Below are 20,423 nucleotides of genomic sequence, written 5' to 3' on the forward strand. Positions count from 1 at the left end.
ATTGTATCAATGGAATGGCAATACTTATACCTGGTAATGTGATTTTTAACAGAAACCGGGCCGAGGGACACCAAGTAAAAGGGCAGAAACAGGTATGTGTAAGCACCATTTAAGGTGGATTCATCGTCCTACTATGAAAGATCCTGCTGTGATGAGCAGGTGAATCCACTGAAATTCCACCTACGTAGATATCTAAACTTAAGTGATGATCCTGTATGCCAATTTTTCTTAGGTCTTACAAAGATGGAGACTTGTCACGACTACGTGGGAATTCCTCCACCACCCATTGCCTTTGGGCCACCACTGCAAATGCAAAAGGGTGATGTCATAGAACTGACAAAAGCAGAAGCTGAGCAGAACTGGTGGGAGGTGAATGATCTTATATTATCTCTACATATATTGCCTGCTCACTCCAGAAGTCAAATTTTTGCAGTGACGTTTTTATTTCTCATCCCTCCTTTTGCAATGCGAAGGTTGAAAGCAATTCTTACAGCAATGCAGTTGCAAAACCAGCCCATTTCAGGCCATTTTTGCCGCAGCGGCTTTCAGGGAAGAGATTGAAATTCAGCAGCATCGTCATCCTGTTTGAACATACCCTTGGAAGTCCATATATAAACAGAACCTAAGCAGTGTCCAAAATACCGACCTAACTTCCTCGACCATGTTTCTGTCATTTGAAGGCAATGCTAGTCATAAGGGTCCTATGGAGAATTATTCCCACCACTCTTTCCTGATTACTGGTCCTGCCCCACTTTCTTAGGTTCCAATCACTGTAACTACCATTCTATCCCTCTGCCTACACTCTCTGCTCCATTGCATTAGGCAGCACATCACTACATGGATATGCTGCCGGCAAACTATGAAACTATGCCTGGTGGGAATACTTATCATGGTAACAATCGTTGAATATAAATGCTGCTAACGATAGGGCACTGATCGGGAATGTACACTCTATCCTTAATGTGTTAGTCCTTGTAAATCGGCTCTAGGGCTAGGTTCTCACCACAGTTTTTATATTGTTGAAACATTCTTTTTTTTTATTATTATTCATGTAAAAAATGGCTGTCAAACAAGATGCCTAATATGTAGCATCCTGCTGCCATATAATTTCATTGTACAAAAAAACAGATTAGAAAAATGATAGTCTCCTGACAGAACTTGTCCAATGGAGACAAACGGAAACTTTTAACCATGGCGGAATATTCATTGAAAACTTGTTTGTGCCAATAAAAACCATTGAAACAGAAAACGTGTTTGTGAGGCCACTTTTACACCGTCAGTATTTGATCAGTGATCAGTATTTGTAAGCCGAAATCAGGAGTGGAGCCTACAGAGAAATGGTATAATGGAAATATTTCAGCCTCTTCTGTGTTTTGGACTCATCCCTGGTTTTGGCTTAGGTTTGGGTTCACATCACGTTTTTTGTCTTACATTTACCAAGACAAAAATGCGACTTGAACCCAGCCTTACAAGCACTGATGGAAAATGGTGTTCAAATACTGACCGTGTGAATGTAGCTCTGCGTGATCTGGACAGGCCCTTATAGCTACAATAGTAGAGTGTGCAGTGAATGGCATTGAAAAGTAAACCTTCCAGTTTGAGGAATAAGTGAATCTTACTTTGCTAGGATGTGCACCAGTAGTTGACATGTGACCACTAACATGTTAATCTCTTTTTTTTAGGGTCGAAACGCATCTACAAATGAAATTGGCTTCTTCCCTTGCAGTCTGGTAAAGCCTTATATATATGTAAGTGGAATAATGATGCATAAAGTGGTTCTTCATACTGTAAAAGCGTCTTGTATAATCACTTATAACACTGCTCATCATGTCATCTCTAATGATTCAACTATTTGTATTTCTGTAACTTTTATCCAGCAGAACCCACTTAGAATCTAATGTGTGCAGTCAGTTTAGACATTTCTAGTGACAGAAATAACACAGATATGCCTCGTCCATCTGGAACATTGGCTAATTTGGGCAACCAAGTGCTTTTTTAAGTTCGGTTTATCTCACACATTACTTGTTTGCCGCTTACGAGTATAATGCGCTATACGTTACATGGAGACAGCATTTCTCATTTTCAGTTGTCATACCAACACAAGTCTAGTTTGTAACCCTAACAAAAAAGATTTATACAACAGTTTTAGCTTTAAAGTTATTCTAATTTTGAGGTATTTTTTTTTATTGCAATTTAATACTCAATTTGGATTGTAACTCTTTACTTGCAGAAACCAATAGCTGATCTGTCATCTTTTATCTGGTGAGTGCAATCATTTTTAATCATTTAACCTTTTGGTGAAAATACTAATCCCTTTTCGTTGCCAAATAAAAACTCAGATTGCTTCTACGAGTACAATGTGGACTCCAAACTTGCTGAGTGTTTTCTTTAGGAAGTATGACATTGACAGTGGTCTGCAATTCAAAGTAATGAGGCTAAGAAGTAAATAATAGGTGGACAAGGGCGTTTGAATTGTTAGGACAGACTGACATTTCCCAAGCTGTAGTAGAGCGGTAGCAAGGAGAGAACTACTACCAAAGGCTATATAGTCCGCTGCAAATGGCACACACTTAAACTCACCTATTGGAATGATTATGACGCCTAACATTTGGAGACTGAATTATGCCCCTCTCTGTTCAGGTATGCCGGTCCAATGGAAAGGAAAGAAGCTGAGCAACTATTGACTAATCGATCTGATGGCACTTTCTTGGTCAGACAGAGGATTAAAGACTCTGGAGAATTTGCAATTAGCCTAAAGTAATACATCAGTTCTATTCTACACCATAAAGTGATGCATTCGGTTGCCTGCTTTGTTGTGGTTGACATGATCTGACTTTTAGCTGCATTTTTCTATTCTTAGGTTTAATCAGGAAATCAAACATATGAAGGTGACGGTTCATGAGGGAGTCTGGAGGCTCACAGAGAAAAAAGGCTTTAAGGGACTTCCTGTAAGTGAACATTTTCCCAAGCTGTTACACATATTGAGCTACATCCAATGGGAATCTCATCTATAGATAAATATTACTTAAAGGGGTTGTCTGGGCTACAGATAATAATGATCTTTCCTCAGGATAGGTCATCGATGTCAAATTGTGGTGGTCCAACATCCAGAATTTCCACCATTGGCTTTTTTGGGAAGCAATGGCAGTAGAAACTATATTGTGTATGGAACATGGTGCAGTGGCCATACTGGGGTACTGCAGCTTAGTTCCATTTCAAGTTAATGGGAGCTGCACTGTAGTACACTGGTGCCTTCTGCTTCCACTCCATACATTGTATAGTTTCCGGCACCTTGGCTTTGTGAAACAGCTGGTTGGGTGGGGCCGTCGAAACGTTGACTGATCTGATATTAATGGCCCATCCTAAGGTAAGATAATCAAGTCTAAAACTTTATTTATGAATCAATGCATAAGAAATTAGTCCTAGTGGCAAGTGATTGCCTCAAACATCAGCTCCATCTGAGTTTTCTTGTAATGGCCTTTTGAGGTCCATCATTGTGTCAATGTCTGGACCTACTGAGGATCCTCTGGTAGGTCAGTCCAACGCTGAAGATACAGCAGGTGTAAATAAAGCATAGCTATACCAGAATAAGAACAGAGTGAACACTACAATATAATAATGACTATATATATTTTTATCATATTTTTAGACTATAAGATGGCCCTCAGGTTTACATAACAGAAAATGATATAAGAATAATAATTTGAAGTTCGGGTTCATGTTGTGGTATTTACTGAATTGCGTTATGGATTCCGTTACCATGGACCATAACGCAATTCTATGATGGAATGCCTTTAGAGGCATTGCGTTATTCATTCCGTCATAATAGAAGTCTATGGCCTGCATAACGAATCCGTCCCGGTTCCGTAATGCAGGGGAGTTCCGTTATACATTTCGTCATAGAATTGCATTATGGTCCATGGTAACGGAATCCATAACGCAATTCATAACATGAAATTCGCTCATCCCTTGTGTTCACTATGTGCTAAAAATGAAACAGCTGTATTCTGTTGGTCAGTACAATTTTGGCAACTCCAAATTAATTTCATTTTTATTATATTTTACTACAAAAAGATTATTCTGACACCTATAACCTTTTTATGTTTCTATCCACAGAGCTGTGCTAGATCTTGTTTTTTGCAAGCCAAACTAGTTTTTATAGGTACCATTTGAGGGTACATATATCTTTTTGATCACTTTTTATTAAATTTTATGGAGGGACAAAGTGACCAACGATCTGCAAATCACACATTTTGTTTTGTTACAGCATTCACCGTACGGGAAAAATATTTTTAGAATTTAATAGCTCGGACACGGTGATACCTATTATGTTTTTGTTTATTGTTATACTTAAAAAATAATAAGGAAAGGCGTGAGTTGAATTTTTAGCATTTGTGTATTTTAAATTTTTTACAAAACTTTTTTCTTTAATTTTTTGCCCCCTTTAGGTGACTTGAACATGCAATCTTTTTATAACTTGTACCATAGACTGCAATAGAATAAACTTTTGACTTGTCTCTGACATATAGAGGGGTTAAAGTGGTTTTAATTTGAAAAATATGGCCGGTTTCTACCAAAAATTGTTTTAAATCTAGCATTTAGTTTAGTGTCTGCGTGTCCATGTTACAGACCACAAACTCTATGTAGTCTGATCATGCAGTCACATTGCCATTTACCTGTTCTCTAACTCATGCTTACCTACCAAATGTGAATATGTATGAAAAAGTGGACAGACAAAAGGGAAAGGACAGCAACATCAGTCTATAAGGGTTTGTTTGTAATCTGTTACCATGGAGACACATAGGACTGCATAGGAGCAGTAAACACAAAATGTATAGTTAAGTCTATTTGCAGTTGTGCAACATTTTTTTATTTTTTATCCACTGTGACACAAAATACCATTGGTTGTAAGGTACTGACTTTACCTACATCATATTTCTACCAGGAACTAGTTGGGTTTTACCAACAGAACACTTTAAAAGATTGCTTCAAGCTCTTGGATACAACGCTACAGTTTCCTTTCAAGGAGCCGGAGAAGAAAGAAAACCTCAGGATGGGTAAAAATGAAGACAGTATGTTCTCATATAATTGCCATTCAAGAAGGTAGCAAAAATGGTGCCAATTTCTATTGAAAGTGGCATGATTTATTTATCCCAAAGGAGAAGAGCATGCAATGTATAGTATTTAAGGCCCCAGCTTTGGGATAAATGAGGCTACTTTCACACTAGCATTTTTGCTGGATCCGGCAGGGTTCAGCAAAAACACTTCAGTTACTGATAATATAACCATCTGCATCCGTTATGAACGGATCTGGTTGTATTTTCTTTAACATACCCAAGACGGATCCTTCATGACCCACAATGCAAGTCAATGGGGACCGATCCATTTTCTCTGACACAATCTAACACATTAGAAAACGGATCCGCCCCCATTGACTTACATTGTAGGTCATGACTGATCCGTCTTGCCCCGCATACCAGGACAGATAGAAAACCGCAGCATGCTGCGGTTTGCTCTCCGGTATAAGAACGGAATGCATTTTGGAGCACTCTGTTCTGTTCAGTTACGTTTTGTCCCCATTGACAATGAATGGGGACAAAACGGAAGCGTTTTTTGTCCACTATTGAGACCCTATGACGAATCTCAATACTGGAAAATATTAACGCTAGTGTGAAAGTAGCCTTAATCATACCTTTTTCAATGGATGTTCATGCGATTTATTTTTGTATACAACTGGTAACGTCATCAAAGTGATTTGGGGACATGATGTCCTCTGTCAGATGTATCTAGGGTTTGCTTTGAAGTGAATTAAGAAGAGTTAAAAAATGACTTTCCCCTCTGGTGCTCCTCACATACGTTGGCGGATGATGGGGACAGAAAAATGAATATTTTGGTCTGAAAAACCGATAAATAATTTCAGTGGAAGACATACACAGGTTCAATACATACACTAGGGCAGTGGTCGGCAAAGTGCGGCTCGCGAGCCACAAGCAGCTCTTTAGACACTTCAATGCGGCTCTTTGGTGCGGGCTCCCACAGTGGCGTACATGCAGGGGTCGCAGTTGCGACTGGGTCCGGCACTCCAGGGGCCCGGCCACCTGTGGATCCCCCTGGCCCCTGCAGTCAGTGTTTTCTTACGTCTAAGTGGCTACAGTGTGCTTCCGTGGTGCTTCTGGCTGTGCCTCCGCACCGCAAAAAAGTAGTGCATGCGCTACTTTTTTTGCAGTGCGGAGGCACAGCCAGAAGCACCACGGAAGCACTCTGTAGCACTCATATCCCGGATCCTGGACCCATTGAAGTGAATGGGTCCATGATGCGGGCTGTACACGCCCGCATCATGGACCCATTCACTTCAGCATGCGCTACTTTTTTGCACTGCTGGCAGTCGGATGCGGATCGCGAACCCCATTCAAGTGAATAGGTCCGCGATCCTCATGCAGCTGCCCCATGGTCTGTATCCGTGCATTGCGGACCGCTATTTGCGGTCCGCATGAGCCCAGAGTGTTTTTACATACTTTTATATGTACTTTCTTTTATTTGGATCTTGATTATTATTTCATTTTATCTTTATAATTTTTTACTTTTATTAAACTTGTCTGCAGATGTGGATGTAATGTGGATGACGCACTTATAGGGGATATCTGTGGATGACGCACTTATGGGGGATATCTGTGGATGACGCACTTATGGGGGATATCTGTGGATGACGCACTTATGGGGGATATCTGTGGATGACGCACTTATGGGGGATATCTGTGGATGACGCACTTATGGGGGACATCTGTGGAGGGCACTTATGGGGGATATCTGTGGATGACACATATATAGCATAAGATGCTATATATGTGTCATCCACAGATATCCCCCATAAGTGCCCTCCACAGATATCCCCCATAAGTGCCTTCTAGTAAGTAATGTATTAGTGGGTGGAAGTGAGGAGGCAGGGACACTTGCGGCGGGGCTGGTGCAGTGCCCGGCGCTGTGCACACACCGGGGGCAGCTCCTACCTTTCTGCTGCAGGACATTTCGCTCCAAGTCTCCTGAGCGGCGGCCTCTTCACCACTCCTCACATGGCCGGCAGTGGGCAGCCGAACTAGAGCGCCGCTGCCCGCCCTTCTGCTGCTGTGCGCAGCGTGATATCTCTCCCTCCGTCATGCGCCTCCTGCCCCGCCTGCCTGCTTCATTCATAAAGTGGAAGGAGCAGACAGACGGGGCAGGAGGCGCATGACGGACATTTTGCAAGCAGCATGAGCGGCGCGATATGGCTGCGCGGCCGCCCACCCGTGCCACTTAGACGTAAGAAAACACTGACTGCAGGGGCCAGGGGGGTCCACAGGCGGCCGGGCCCCTGGAGTGCCGGGCCTGGTCGCAACTGCGACCCCTGCATGTACGCCACTGTGGGAGCCCGCACCAAAGAGCCGCATTGAAGTGTCTAAAGAGCCGCTTGTGGCTCGCGAGCCGCACTTTGCCGACCACTGCACTAGGGCGATCTTGCTTCAATGAAAGGACCCTGTCAAGCTGAGCTAAAGCTACTGCATAAAACAGGGATCAGGAACCTCCAGCACTCCAGCTGTTCAGAAACTACAACTCCCAGAATGTTTCATTCACTTCTGTAGGAGTTAAAAGAACAGCCAAGCATGTTTGCACGCTGGGAGCTGTAGTTTGACTATTTATTGATTGTTTGCACGCTGGGAGCTGTAAGTCACTATTTATTGATTGTAATAGCTGTAAATAATTGAGAATTGTGGTGGATTAAATATAGATATAATTACAGGGTGGCCCACCAAAAAGTAGCCCACCTCCATCAATAGTATGACAAGAGGAACAAGCAAGTGGATTGCTTTTTTATTTTTATTTTTTTATTACCCACATGTCACAAAAAATGCTGAAAATGGTCCCCGTTCACGTCTCTGCATCTTTGAGCACGTCAGATTATGTCGACTGATACTGCTTGAGGCTCTTCAACAATGATGTTGCAGAAGAAAAAATGTCCTGCTTTTTCCAACAAGATGGGGCAACATGCCACACCTCATGGCACTCACTGGCACAGGTTCATGAACTGTTTACCGAGGAGCGAACTGTGACCAAGGGGTTATAGCCACCACGTTCTCCAGACTTGTCCACATGCGATTTTTATCTGTGGAGAAATATTAAACAGAAAGTGTCCGCTAATTATCCACATACCCTGGATGAATTCAAGGAAAACATCACAAACACTATCTGCAGCATCACTGCATAAGATGCATGGACGTGAACAGGGACCACTTTCAGCATCTTTTGTGACTTGTGGGTAATTAAAAAAACAATCCACTTACTAGTTCATCTTGTTATACTATCGTTGGAGGTGGGCTACGTTTTGGTGGGCCATCCTGCAGAATTGCAATGGCTGCAACTGTGAACTATGTTCAGAATTCATACTTTAATATATACTGCCATTACTGTTTTCTTCAACAGAACACAAGTTTAAATATTTGGGCTCAGCTCGAGCACGTTATGACTTCTGCGCCAGAGACAGAACAGAATTGAGTCTAAAGGAAGGCGATGTTATCAGGATCCTAAATAAAAAAGGACATCAAGGATGGTGGAAAGGAGAAGTTTATGGCAAGGTATGGAAGGAAAAGTGTGAAAATACATGTGTAAGGCTACTTTCACACTAGCGTTGTTTTAATCCGGCGTTCAATTCCGACACCGGAACTGCCCGCCGGATCCGGAAAAACGTGTGAAAACGGATTACATTTGAATCCTGATCAGGATTTTGATCACAATGAAAAAATACATTGGAAAAAACGGATCCGCCATTTATGGACTTTAACTTTTTTTTCACATTTTTCGGGTTTAAGGGCTCTTTCACACCTGCGTTCTTGTCTTCCGGCATAGAGTTCCGTCGTCGGGGCTCTATGCCGGAAGAATCCTGATCAGGATTATCCTAATGCATTCTGAATGGAGAGTAATCCGTTCAGGATGCATCAGGATGTCTTCAGTTCCGGTACGGAACGTTTGTTGGCCGGAGAAAATACCGCAGCATGCTGCGCTTTTTGCTCCGGCCAAAAATCCGGAACACTTGCCGCAAGGCCGGATCCGGAATTAATGCCCATTGGAAGGCATTGATCCGGATCCGGCCTTAAGCTAAACGTCGTTTCGGCGCATTGCCGCATCCGACATTTAGCTTTTTCAGAGTGGTTACCATGGCTGCCGGGACGCTAAAGTCCTGACAGCCATGGTAAGTGTAGTGGGGAGCGGGGGAGCAGTGTACTTACCGTCCGTGCGGCTCCCCGGGCGCTCCAGAGTGACGTCAGGGCGCCCCAAGCGCATGGATCACGTGATCGCATGGATCACGTCATCCATGCGCATGGGGCGCTCTGACGTCATTCTGGAGCGCCCCGGGAGCCGCACGGACTGTAAGTATACCGCTCCCCCGCTCCCCACTACTACTATGGCAACCAGGACCTTAATAGCGTCCTGGGTGCCATAGTAACACTGAAAGCATTTGGAAGACGGTTCCGTCTTCAAATGCTTTCAGTACACTTGCGTTTTTCCGGATCCGGCAGGCACCTCCGGCAACGGAAGTGCATGCCGGATCCCAACAACGCAAGTGTGAAAGAGGCCTAACATGCAAAAGCCGGATCCGTTTTGACTGAACACACAGTGTCAGATCCGGCGTTAATGCAAGTCAATGGGAAAAAGGCCTGATCCGGCGTTCAGTCAAAGTGTTCAGGCTTTTTGGCCGGAGGTAAAAATACTGCATGCTACGGTTTTCTGAAAAGCCTGATCAGTCAAAAAGACTGAACTGAAGACATCCTGATGCATCCTGAAGGACTGACTCTCCATTCAGAATACATGGGGATAAAACTGATCAGTTCTTTTCCGGATTTGAGCCCCTAGGACGGAACTCAGCGCCGGAAAAGAAAAACGCTAGTGTGAAAGTACCCAAGGTGTATTGCTTAAAGACTATGTACACTTTTTTATTTTTTTATTATTGCATTGTACACATTTTGAGCAAAAAACAACAACATTTTTTCAATTCAAAAATGTTGAACCCGTCTCTGTGCAGCCTTGAGCTTCTCTAGTAGCAAGGTCTGTGTTTTTACTGTGTTCCATCAGGCAGCTCAGATGACGGCTCCTTATCTCTGACCTCCTAAACACTCATTATAGCTCAATTCTTATCTTACTGATAAGAATTTGGCTTAAATAAGTGTTTAAGTAATTTAAGTATTTTAGTAATTTGGAGATAAGGTTTATTAGAGGACTGGCACAGATTGAAAGTACCATTCACACAGCTAGACAAAACAGTTAACCCTTTGTGACAGAACGTCTCAATATTTTAATAAAGACCAATTAAAAAAAAATCATTTTTAGTCCAAAATGAGTAAAATGCAATCATAAATAAATTGCCCCTGATGATATACATATCCTTTAAGCACAAGAATGAAACCAAATTCTGTATTTCTTTGTAATGAGTGTACTGTAACATGTCTTCTATTTACAGATTGGTTGGTTTCCTTCCAATTATGTTGAAGATGACTTTTCGGAGTACTGCTGAGTGATCAACTCTCTGAAGAGCATTTAGTTTGGACACTGAGGATTCATCATTTTTTAATCTAGTAAATTATAGTAAAGACTAAACCACTACTTGCCTCAAGCACTTGCAAAGTGTGGTTTTGAAGGAACTTTTGTGTTGGTTGTCAAACAGCTTTCTCAGTGATGGCCCTTAACTAAAATCTTACAAAGATTCCAAGGACATTTTCACATAGAAGAAAAAGTTTCTCTCACATTTTAGAAATAAACTGAACCATATGCTCTTTGGATTAATACTAATGGCACTGACAGAAACACACTCAAGCTGTTGTACCATTAAATCCCTTTTTGATGTGTATTTATAGTACAGTATGTGCATGGTCCACTTCAGAAGTCATACTTGCAATGATATGTAAACCCATTGTACTAAAAACCATCAACTGAAATGTTACAAGTAAGAAAAGTCAGAAGACATAAATAATCTAGGAATTTTTGATATCCTACTTTACTTACCATCATGGGTTTTGTGGCCCACCAGTCATATTTTACATCACTTTGATGCATTATTGGATATACATTAAAAATCCTTTAGTAAAATGAAAAGACAAATCTAGGCTTCCTTTGAGAAAGGTTTTCCTGATCTGTCCATGTGTTTAAAGAAATGACCAGAGGTTAAATAAAGCTGTCATATTCCAGTCTACCAAATTAAGCTGGCAGTTTAACTATAATAATGTATTAAAGCCTGTCTGTAAAAAATTAAAAAATCATTCCCTAAGAAAAATGCACTCCACTAATCAAACATTCACACTACACACCTTGTAGTATTTATCCACCTTTTTTTTTTTTTAACATCAGTTTTTATTGAAATACAATCAAGTATACATAAGGCAACATGTAATTTACAGGTATCATGGTATTCTTGAAAAGACATAGAAAACTATCTAAAAACCTGAGGGAATCAAGATGTCAGTTCTTACATAAATTATAGTCTTTGCTAACTAATAGCTAATATGGCATTTCTCAGACCATACTGCGCATCTGATTAAGAGAAAAATAGAAGTGATCCAAACTTCCCATCTAGATTGATATTGACGTGACACGTTGAAAGCCGAAGTGGACATCCTTTCGTACCAGCATTGTTCATTAATGGACTGTAGAATGTTTGAGACCTGTATGGGCGTTCTTGTTTTCCAATTGGCCGCAATTTTTTGTCGCATAGCTATGCATGCATGAGAAACTATAGTAGTATGTAAAAAGGAGAACTGTTTTATACCAAGGGATAGAAGAGCTAAAGCCGGGTCTAGTACAATTTGAAATTGGCGTATACAGTGGTCCCTCAAGTTACAATATTAATTGGTTTAAGGACAAACATTGTATGTTAAAACCATTGTAAGTTGAGTAATCGGTTCCAAAGCCCCAAAATGTCATCCAAGATAGGGGAAAATGAATATTTAAGAAAAATAAACAGATAACTAAGACAGATAAAACAAGTCCTGCCATGTAACAGTCAGGAATAGCTGCTATCTAGCAACTAGTACAACTATTTTACCAGAGAAGTTGCCTTGATTAGTTGGATCTGAGTCTGAAGAATTGTATGTTGAGTCTAGTTTCAACTTACGATGGGTCAGAAAAGATATTGTATCTTGAGGCCATTGTATCTTGAGGGATCACTGTATCGGATAATATAGAGAAAATCTGGTGCCAAACTTTCTTTATTAATCCACATTCCCACCACACATGCATATATAAACCAATTCCACTGTCACATCTCCAACGCACATCTGATGTGTTGGGGAAAATACGTGACAGGTGGCACGGTGTGAGGTACCATCTATAGAATATTTTTCGATGAGTTTCCAAGTGGGATATACACTTAGAAAATTTGCAAACAGAGGTAAGAGCAGATTGCCATTGATCATCAGTAAAGCTTTGATTTAAATTACGGTGCAGTGGTCTTTAATTTTCCCCAATTTGTCCCCTTCCTCCATTAGCAAATTTCTGTAGCAGAAGGATATGCTGTGGGAATTGACGTTAGGATTGGAGATCCATAGCCTTAATAAAGGAAAATTAGAGGATTGAGCAATGGGAATCAACCCAGAGCTAAGCATATGTCGAAGTTGTATGTACTGGAAGTACTCTGAGGATGGCAGGTTATGTTTGGCAGCTAAAATGTGGAATTGATGTCAGTAGCGTACATAGAGAAGTAAGGGCTCCATAGCAAGGATCAAACCAGGACCCCCACATAGGACAGAAGGGTTTCTACCTAAACCCTTTTCAATGACCCTTAGGCCATTTTTCCACTGCCTCATTTGCTAAAATTTGTTCCTTTAGAGCAGGGGTGCACAACCTTTTTTGGTCTGAGGGCCGCATTGTCACATCGCCTTATTTCAAGGGGCCGCAATGTACACAGGCCGATGTAAAGTGACTGGGGAGGAATTATCGCTATCACAGTCATTCCTCCTTCATTTAGTTACATTGACTATCAGTAGCACATCCCTGATCACACAGAGAGATGTGCGGCACGATTATACCGCCAGTTATCATGAGTGAGTGTCCCTATGAAGACATGCTTCCAGTAATTGACCTGAATATCTCAATGCTGGCCCTGGAAAAATACTAACAGTGGCCCCGTTTTGTAGTCTGGTACAAATTGATGGAAGTCCGGGCCAGCAATACCATATTGAGGTACATTATACCGCCCCACAGTTCATAACACAATACTGCCCCCATAAGCACAAAATACATCCCCAAAAACTCTCACTGGCTGGCCGTGAGGAGGGCCCAGGCAGCCCCCTGGGAAATTTCTCTGTGAGATCTATGGCTAATCCACCCTGGCTCAAAGGGATTTCCCAGTAAAAATGCATTTTTAACAAGTTCTTGCGGCATGGCATGGTAAGAGTTATACTTACCTGCTCCCGGCGCTGATTACACCTGTCAGTGCATGGCCATGGTCACATGTACCTCTGCAGCCAATCACTGGCTTCAGAGGTGATGTGGCCACAAGCAGCGTGTCACTGCTGCAGCCAGTCATTGACTGGAGCGGTGTATGTGACCATGGTCATGCGCGGACAGGTATAAAAGTGCAGGAACCGGAAAATGGGGGCAGGGAGGCAGCGGTGGCAGGGCGGCATGGAGCAGGTAAGTATGCATCTTCTGGTTCAGGGGCCACGCCTTAGGAACTTGTTCATAAATCAGTGATTTCCCTCACTGCAGTGGCCGTGCTCCCTGGTTATTACCGTCTCCTGACAGTTACAGGCGCCATGCAATAACCAGTAAGCACTTTCTCTTACTAGTGGGGAAAGCGCTTATTGGTTAACACTTTGATAACGAGGTCTGAAAAGACACCTTTTTTGTGTTTGTTTTTGTGCACCTAGTGGTTCGAACGGTTGTAACTTTTTTATGTGTTGGGACTACCAAAATAATTTTTGCAACAATTTTTCACTTGACAGGTAGGGCCTTATATTCTTTTCCTTTTATTTGGGGAAAACTGCACAAAACATTTTTAAAAGGTTTTTTTTTCTTCAAACTATAGCTCCGTATTCTTTAAATATGCAAATTGACACCAAAATAAATTATTTTAACTAGTTCTTGTGTATTTTTTGTCAGTCGGTTTGTTCTATTTATATGTATAGTTAGTTTCACATGAATGGGGCGATAATGGAAACGGTTTTGGTTTGTGTGGGTGTTTTTTCTTTTATGTATTTTATTATTGTTTTATCTTTTTTAACTTAATTTTTTTAATATATTTCTGCTACAAAATAATATCCCCCAAGAGGTCATAAAAAGACCTTTGGGGGACACTGACACTTTTTGTGAATTTTTCACTCTTTCCTTTTTATTTATTACTTTTATTTGTATTTTAATAATATTTTATTGTATTCTTTTTTTTATAATTAGTTTATTACTTATTATTTAAATATATTTTTGCCACATAATATCTCCCCCGGCGTTAGACCTATCTTGCCCCAGGAGTGAATTAATACTTCGCTTTTATTAGTATTTGAGTTAAAAGTTGTATGTGAACATGATACACTTATTTAATTATAACTACCAAAGCAAGTCATCTAAACCGGACAGATCTGTTAAGTACCACACCCAGGTGTCCGAGTGCACATGTTGTCAGGTGTATTGGCACCTTTGATGCCCAAAATAATCAGGTGTTTCGAACGTTGAAGAAACACTGGCACGTTCTATGGGCGGATAATGATCTGAGGGCAGTTATCACGCAGAACCCCAGTGTCACCTATCGTCGAGGTAGAAATTTGAAGGACGCATGGGTCCATAGTTTCTACCGGCCTGTACCATTGAAAACCACATGGCTAACATATAATATAGTGGGAACTTACCCATGTGGGGACTGCGTTTTCTGCCCCCTGGTGAGAAGATGCCGTGCCTTTGTCAACCCTGTGGATGAGAGAGAATACCAAATTAAGCAATACATCAATTGCAAGACTAAAGGCATTGTGTATGCCATCCAATGTCCATGCCCTAAGATCTATGTTGGCAAGACGTCCCAAGAATTTAGGAGAAGGATCTGCCAGCATTTAAGTAGCATCAACACTAAGGCAGATACATCCATTTCCAGGCATGTTAGGGCCTATAATGGAGGAGATCACAAGGCACTTAAATTCTGGGGAATTTGTAAAAAAAAACTGGGTGCGAGAAAGGGAGATCTAGATGCCATACTTTTGAAAGAAGAGACCAGGTGGATCTACCGGCTTGACAGTCTCAGTCCCAAAGGGCTTAATGAGGGGTTCGCCTTTACGGCCTTCCTTTGAGAAACCAAGGAGGGGTTTCTAGGTGCCATTTTGAGTGCATCAATGCACTTTACCTCAGGGTTTCTACCTTTCAAAGTTGATGGAAACCAAATGTATACACACAGAGCCAAGATTTCAGTGTTCCCTATGCGCTAGCCCGACTGAATACGTCCCTAATCAGAAGGGTATTGCCCCCGTTTGAAAGTAGCAATTACCAAAATAATACTATGACTTTAATAATTTTGCAGCTACGGAAAATAAGGGTGTTGTAATATACGGCCACTTTGTCTGGGAAGAGAAAACACGTATTATCACCATAACTAATTATGTTATCACCTCAATAATGTGGTTTATTGTGACATTTTCTGACATTATAGACCTGTCCCTCTCATGCTGCATATAATGCAGTGGGTAGCCTTTTCAAGGCACCTGTACTGCGCATGAAAGACAAACCACAAGGGTGAACTATCTGGCCAGCCCAGATGGCCATCTGAGCACCCAGGTAATGTATACATATCCCCCACTCATGTGATGTCAAACCCGGAGCGGTGTATCCATAGTGGAGCTTTTAAACTATCCACCACGTCCTACACTCAGTATTTGCGCAACCGCAGTATGTACAGCATTATTGTCTTACAGATTCAGTTCCATCATCTGAGCGCAGTAACTTTTTCTCACAGATTCTAAGTCTGCGCGCATGTGCAGTTCCATCACCTGAGCCCGGACACTAAGTGTCTGCGCAGAAGCCTAAAGGATAGGACGTCATTGCTGACGTGTCCAGTGGGCGACTCTGGCGGCGCACTCGTGATGATGGCGGCACGTCATAGATGGTGAGTCTAACAGAAGTCTCTGATTGGCGCATCGTGCCGCTTTGGGGGGGGGGAGTGCCCTCAGACATAATTGGCCGGCTGCCCTTTGATGTAACTTTTGACAGGTTGCCGAGCCTGTCAATCCAAACATAACGTATTTAGTCCACTCACTGCATAGGGTCACTCAATGCTGCCCATTGACCCCTGAAGAAGCCAGTGATCTGGCGAAACATGTCGGGGGGCAGTCTTAGTTTTTAAACTCAGCACGTCATTCCACTGAAAACTAGTTCTTAGTAGTCCGGCTGGCCTACTGTCCACTGTTAGGTTCACCTAGCCTATAGGCACGGCATCAAAACCGTGCTGTACACTAGCTTGCAGAGACTGCTGCCTTTAGAACATTTGCAAGCCTTTAAGCTTATCTGTTGACTCCAAGTGTGGCTCTTATAGTGGGTTCATGTACCATGGCTCCCACATTGACAATCTTATCTAACTATCAATAGCACAGCAAACAGTTGTAATAGCTGTACTTTAGGCACACCTGATGAGTCAAAGACCTGATTGCATAGTGGGCTCATGCATCACGGCGCCCACAGTTACGTGGTTGGTTTGACAACCTTACTTAACTGGTAGCAGCACTGCAAGCATAGCAAGGGCAGCAAACTGCCTATATAGTGAGAAGGGTGAGAGTTAGTGCACATGCTCTCCCCCCCAAATCACTGAACATTTTCTGTTCATCAGTGGAGTGGTGACTGGATTTTTAACCCTTTTTGTTATTTTGGTTTGGTAGTTATAATTAAATAAGTGTATCATGTTCACATACAACTTTTAACTCAAATACTAATAAAAGCGAAGTATTAATTCACTCCTGGGGCAAGATAGGTCTAACGCCTGTTCAGGCATTTGTAAATAAAGTATTTAAAATAAACCTTACCCAGGTTTTGTCCCAATTACATAATAATATCTCCCCCAAGAGGTCATAAAAAGACTGTTAAGGGGCAATTTTTCCTTTTATTTGTATATTTCCTTTTATTTTTATAATTTTCAATTTTTTGGCCACATCATATTTTATTTTATCTTTTATTTGTGATTTATTATATTTTTTCAATTTTTTTTTTTACTTATTTAATATATTTTTTCCACATTATTTGTCCCCAAGAGTTCACTGAAAGACCTTTGGGGACACAGACTTTTTTTTTGCACTATTTCCACTGTAACTGGGGCATCCAAAGGAGCCCCAGTTACAGGGGAAACCAGCCTGCGGTGGGGGCATTGTACGCAGGCAGAGCTGATCAGGTCTCCTAACGCTGCAGCTCTGCTCTCCTCTGCCCCCAAGCCGGATCCACCCTACATAGCGCTCACCTGTGTGAGGAGAAGGCAGAAGCGCTGATAACTGCTTCTGCCTTCTCCTCGGCTCCCCCACTGTCACTGACAGCTGACGACCCATCCTGCTCCTGCTACAGTGCAGGGGCAGGAGCTGTAATGATCCATCGCGCGGCGCTGTGGGCAGAAACACAGCTGATTTTACAATCAGCTGTGTTTCCGTCCAGGAGGACGGGGGCCGCAAATTTTGGTTCCGCGGGCCGCAGGTTGTGCACCTCTGCTTTAGAGGGTAGAGTCCTGACCAAGTTTTCACCCCCAGTAGAAGAGGAGATTATTCCAACTAAGACTGGGCCCCCTCTTGCCCAGGGTCCCATAGCAGTCGCATGGTTTGCCTCTATGGTAGTTAGGCCCCTGATTGATGTAGAGTAGGAACATCCAGATCTTTCAAGAAGTGGATGCCTTTCTCGGACCTGGGTGATGCTGAGAAGATAGGAACAAACAACTCAACAATAGATATAGGGATATCCATTAATTCTATGGTGTCAAAATATCTATAGAAGGATGGGTTAGTTCACAGCCGTATCACAGCTGAGATCGGGGATATTAAGTATGGAAAATTGTTGTGGAACTCAAAATATAAAAGGGAACATAAGAAAGTGAGAATGCTGTGTCCCCTTAATAGACCAAGCTCAATCTGAACCCATTTTTTAGAGACATCTCAAATATCCAATTGTTTCAGTTGGGCCAGTATCACAGATTTATAGTATGAAGACAAAGATGGGCAGTTCACCTCACCCTGATGAATATGGAAAAACAAGACGTCCGCCTTGACCCTCGGTCTCTTCCCACCCCACACAAACCACATAAGCAAGTTTTGCAAGGTTTGGATATAGGAGATTGAGATAAATATTGGTACATTTCTAAAAATATATCGAATCTTTGGTAGAAGTACTATCTTGGCCACAGCAATCCTTCCCAACCATGAGATGCCAAACAACCTCAAGGAGGATATTTTATTCTTAACTTCCTCTAATAATGCGAGATAGTTAGTTTGGAACAGTGTGGATGGTGGATAAGAAAGCACTATTCCCAAATATGGCAACTCGGTTTTGACCCATTGAAATTGAAATTGCGTTTTAAAATTTCGGAGTACTTTATGGTCTATATTCATCGGTAATATTTATGATTTGTTCACATTCATTTTGCAATGGGAGGCTTTGCTAAAGCGATTAATAATACAACTGGCTGCAATCAAGGATTGAGAGGGATTGAATAAGACCAAAATAGTGTCATCTGCAAATAGACCAATTTTATTAGTAACGTCTCGGGATTTAATCCCAGTGATCTCGGGTGAGCTTTGAATGCTTTCCGCTAGGGGTTCTATGATCAAAGTGAAAAATGAGAGGGGACATGGGACACCTTTGTCAGGTTCCATTCGTAATGTCAAACCTAGAGGATAGAAAGCCCGAAGTATAAACTAACGCATTGGGGAAAGAATAAAGATATAGGATGGCTACAAAGAAGCTTCCTTGAAATCAAAATTTTAATAAAGTAGCTCTCAGAAAGCCCCTTCTCCGCATTCAAAGATAGGAGCAGAGAAGGTTTTCCACGCCTCCATATTATATCCAGGAGGTCTATAAATCATCAGGTACCGTCAGATGTCTGTCTCTTTTTCACAAATCCAACCATGTCATTATTTATTAAAGTAGGCAAAATATCTACTAATCTATTGGACAATAATTTAGAAAAGATCGGAACTGAGTAATGATATGGGGTGGAAATTTGCTGGAGTGTCGGGAGGTTTGCCTGCTTTGGGAAGTGTGACTATTAGGGCTGAGAGCATTTCTTTGGGAATGGGGTTGCCTCCTAAGAATTGCTGGAAACATCCCTTCAGGTATGGAAAGAGGATTGGGGAAAATGTATTGTAGTACTCCTTGGTTAACCCGTCTGGCCCTGGTGATTTGTTTAGATTGAGAAAGGTTATTACTTGAGTGATTTCATCAATATGGATATCTGCGTTTTAATATATCTAATTGTTCTGATGATAATTGGGGAAGAGAAATTTTATTCAGGAAGGTGTTATTTATCTAGTAGGTTGAGGAGTATCAGAGTCTAGGGCGAGATTATACAATTTAGAGTAGTATGAGGCGAATTCATCAGCTATTTCTTGTGGATTCATAATTTTCTTACCTGCTCTGCCATATTAAAAGGGGATCCTAGATTTGGCAGATTTAGCTTTAGTCCTGTTTGCTAAAGATTTATAAGCTATGTTTCCGCAATAGTAATACATGGATTTGGATTTGTGGAGGTAGAATCTGGATTGCATTAACACATGTAGCTCATATCTTAAATTTTTCATTTGGGCTGCGAAGGTATTTTTGGGAGATTTTGGTTGTCACGCTCTACTTGTCTAATATGGCCTATGTGTAGTTTGATCTTTTGATTTCTATTTCTCTTTTCCAAAGCAGAGTATTTTAGAAAGATTAGTATAGACAAACCGCTCACTCCCCTTACAATTCTGGATTGGGTGCTCTAGTCTCAAATTGATTCACTCAAATCAACAAAGGCGTAATAAAAAGTATATATTATGTAGTATGAGACTGGCACTCCCTCGCATGGAAATAGAGCAATAGTAATAGTGTTGTTACACAATATTTAATTTGCAAAATATATAAAAATACAACATCACAATACAATATTAAAATAACAATCGCTGCAGCGGAGACAATATCAGTCCCTAAAAAATACCTAAAATCTAAAACTTCAATAAAAACTCCAAAAAGTCCAAAAAGAAGGGGACCATACATCCTGAATGTGCAAAAATATTGCAGGCCAAAAGTGTCAGTCTTTTCCTTATAATAGTATTGGCATTCCTTTCTTGTATGCAATATAACATGCAAAATCCATGCAAGGCAACTTTTCAAATATTCGGAATTGTCCGATATAAATATTCGATAAAGTATCCAATCAAACACCAAGTTTTTACTCACAGGTGAATGTCGATTATCCTGCAGTCCCAATA

The 20,423-nt window shown here is 41.4% G+C and overlaps 1 protein-coding gene across 3 annotated transcripts in view; it reads left to right on the top strand.

Moving 5' to 3' along the window:
• Positions 1–11,931, top strand: part of VAV1 (vav guanine nucleotide exchange factor 1) — a 100,259-nt gene extending 88,328 nt beyond the window's left edge. Inside the window, exons 19-27 of one of the 3 annotated variants that reach the window (XM_040424626.1) lie at positions 53–92; positions 233–369; positions 1,683–1,748; positions 2,231–2,262; positions 2,641–2,757; positions 2,861–2,948; positions 4,946–5,057; positions 8,455–8,606; positions 10,487–11,931. In XM_040424626.1, coding sequence (XP_040280560.1) covers positions 53–92; positions 233–369; positions 1,683–1,748; positions 2,231–2,262; positions 2,641–2,757; positions 2,861–2,948; positions 4,946–5,057; positions 8,455–8,606; positions 10,487–10,540 — 798 coding nt within the window. In that variant the 3' untranslated portion in view covers positions 10,541–11,931. Of the gene's footprint in view, positions 1–52; positions 93–232; positions 370–473; positions 1,326–1,682; positions 1,749–2,230; positions 2,263–2,640; positions 2,758–2,860; positions 2,949–4,945; positions 5,073–8,454; positions 8,607–10,486 lie in introns of those variants that run through there. The other 2 variants (XM_040424625.1, XM_040424627.1) reach the window with 2 other exon arrangements.
• Positions 11,932–20,423: the final 8,492 nt, after the last annotated feature.

Source organism: Bufo bufo, chromosome 3 (assembly GCF_905171765.1).
Source record: "Bufo bufo chromosome 3, aBufBuf1.1, whole genome shotgun sequence".
NCBI lineage: Eukaryota > Metazoa > Chordata > Amphibia > Anura > Bufonidae > Bufo > Bufo bufo.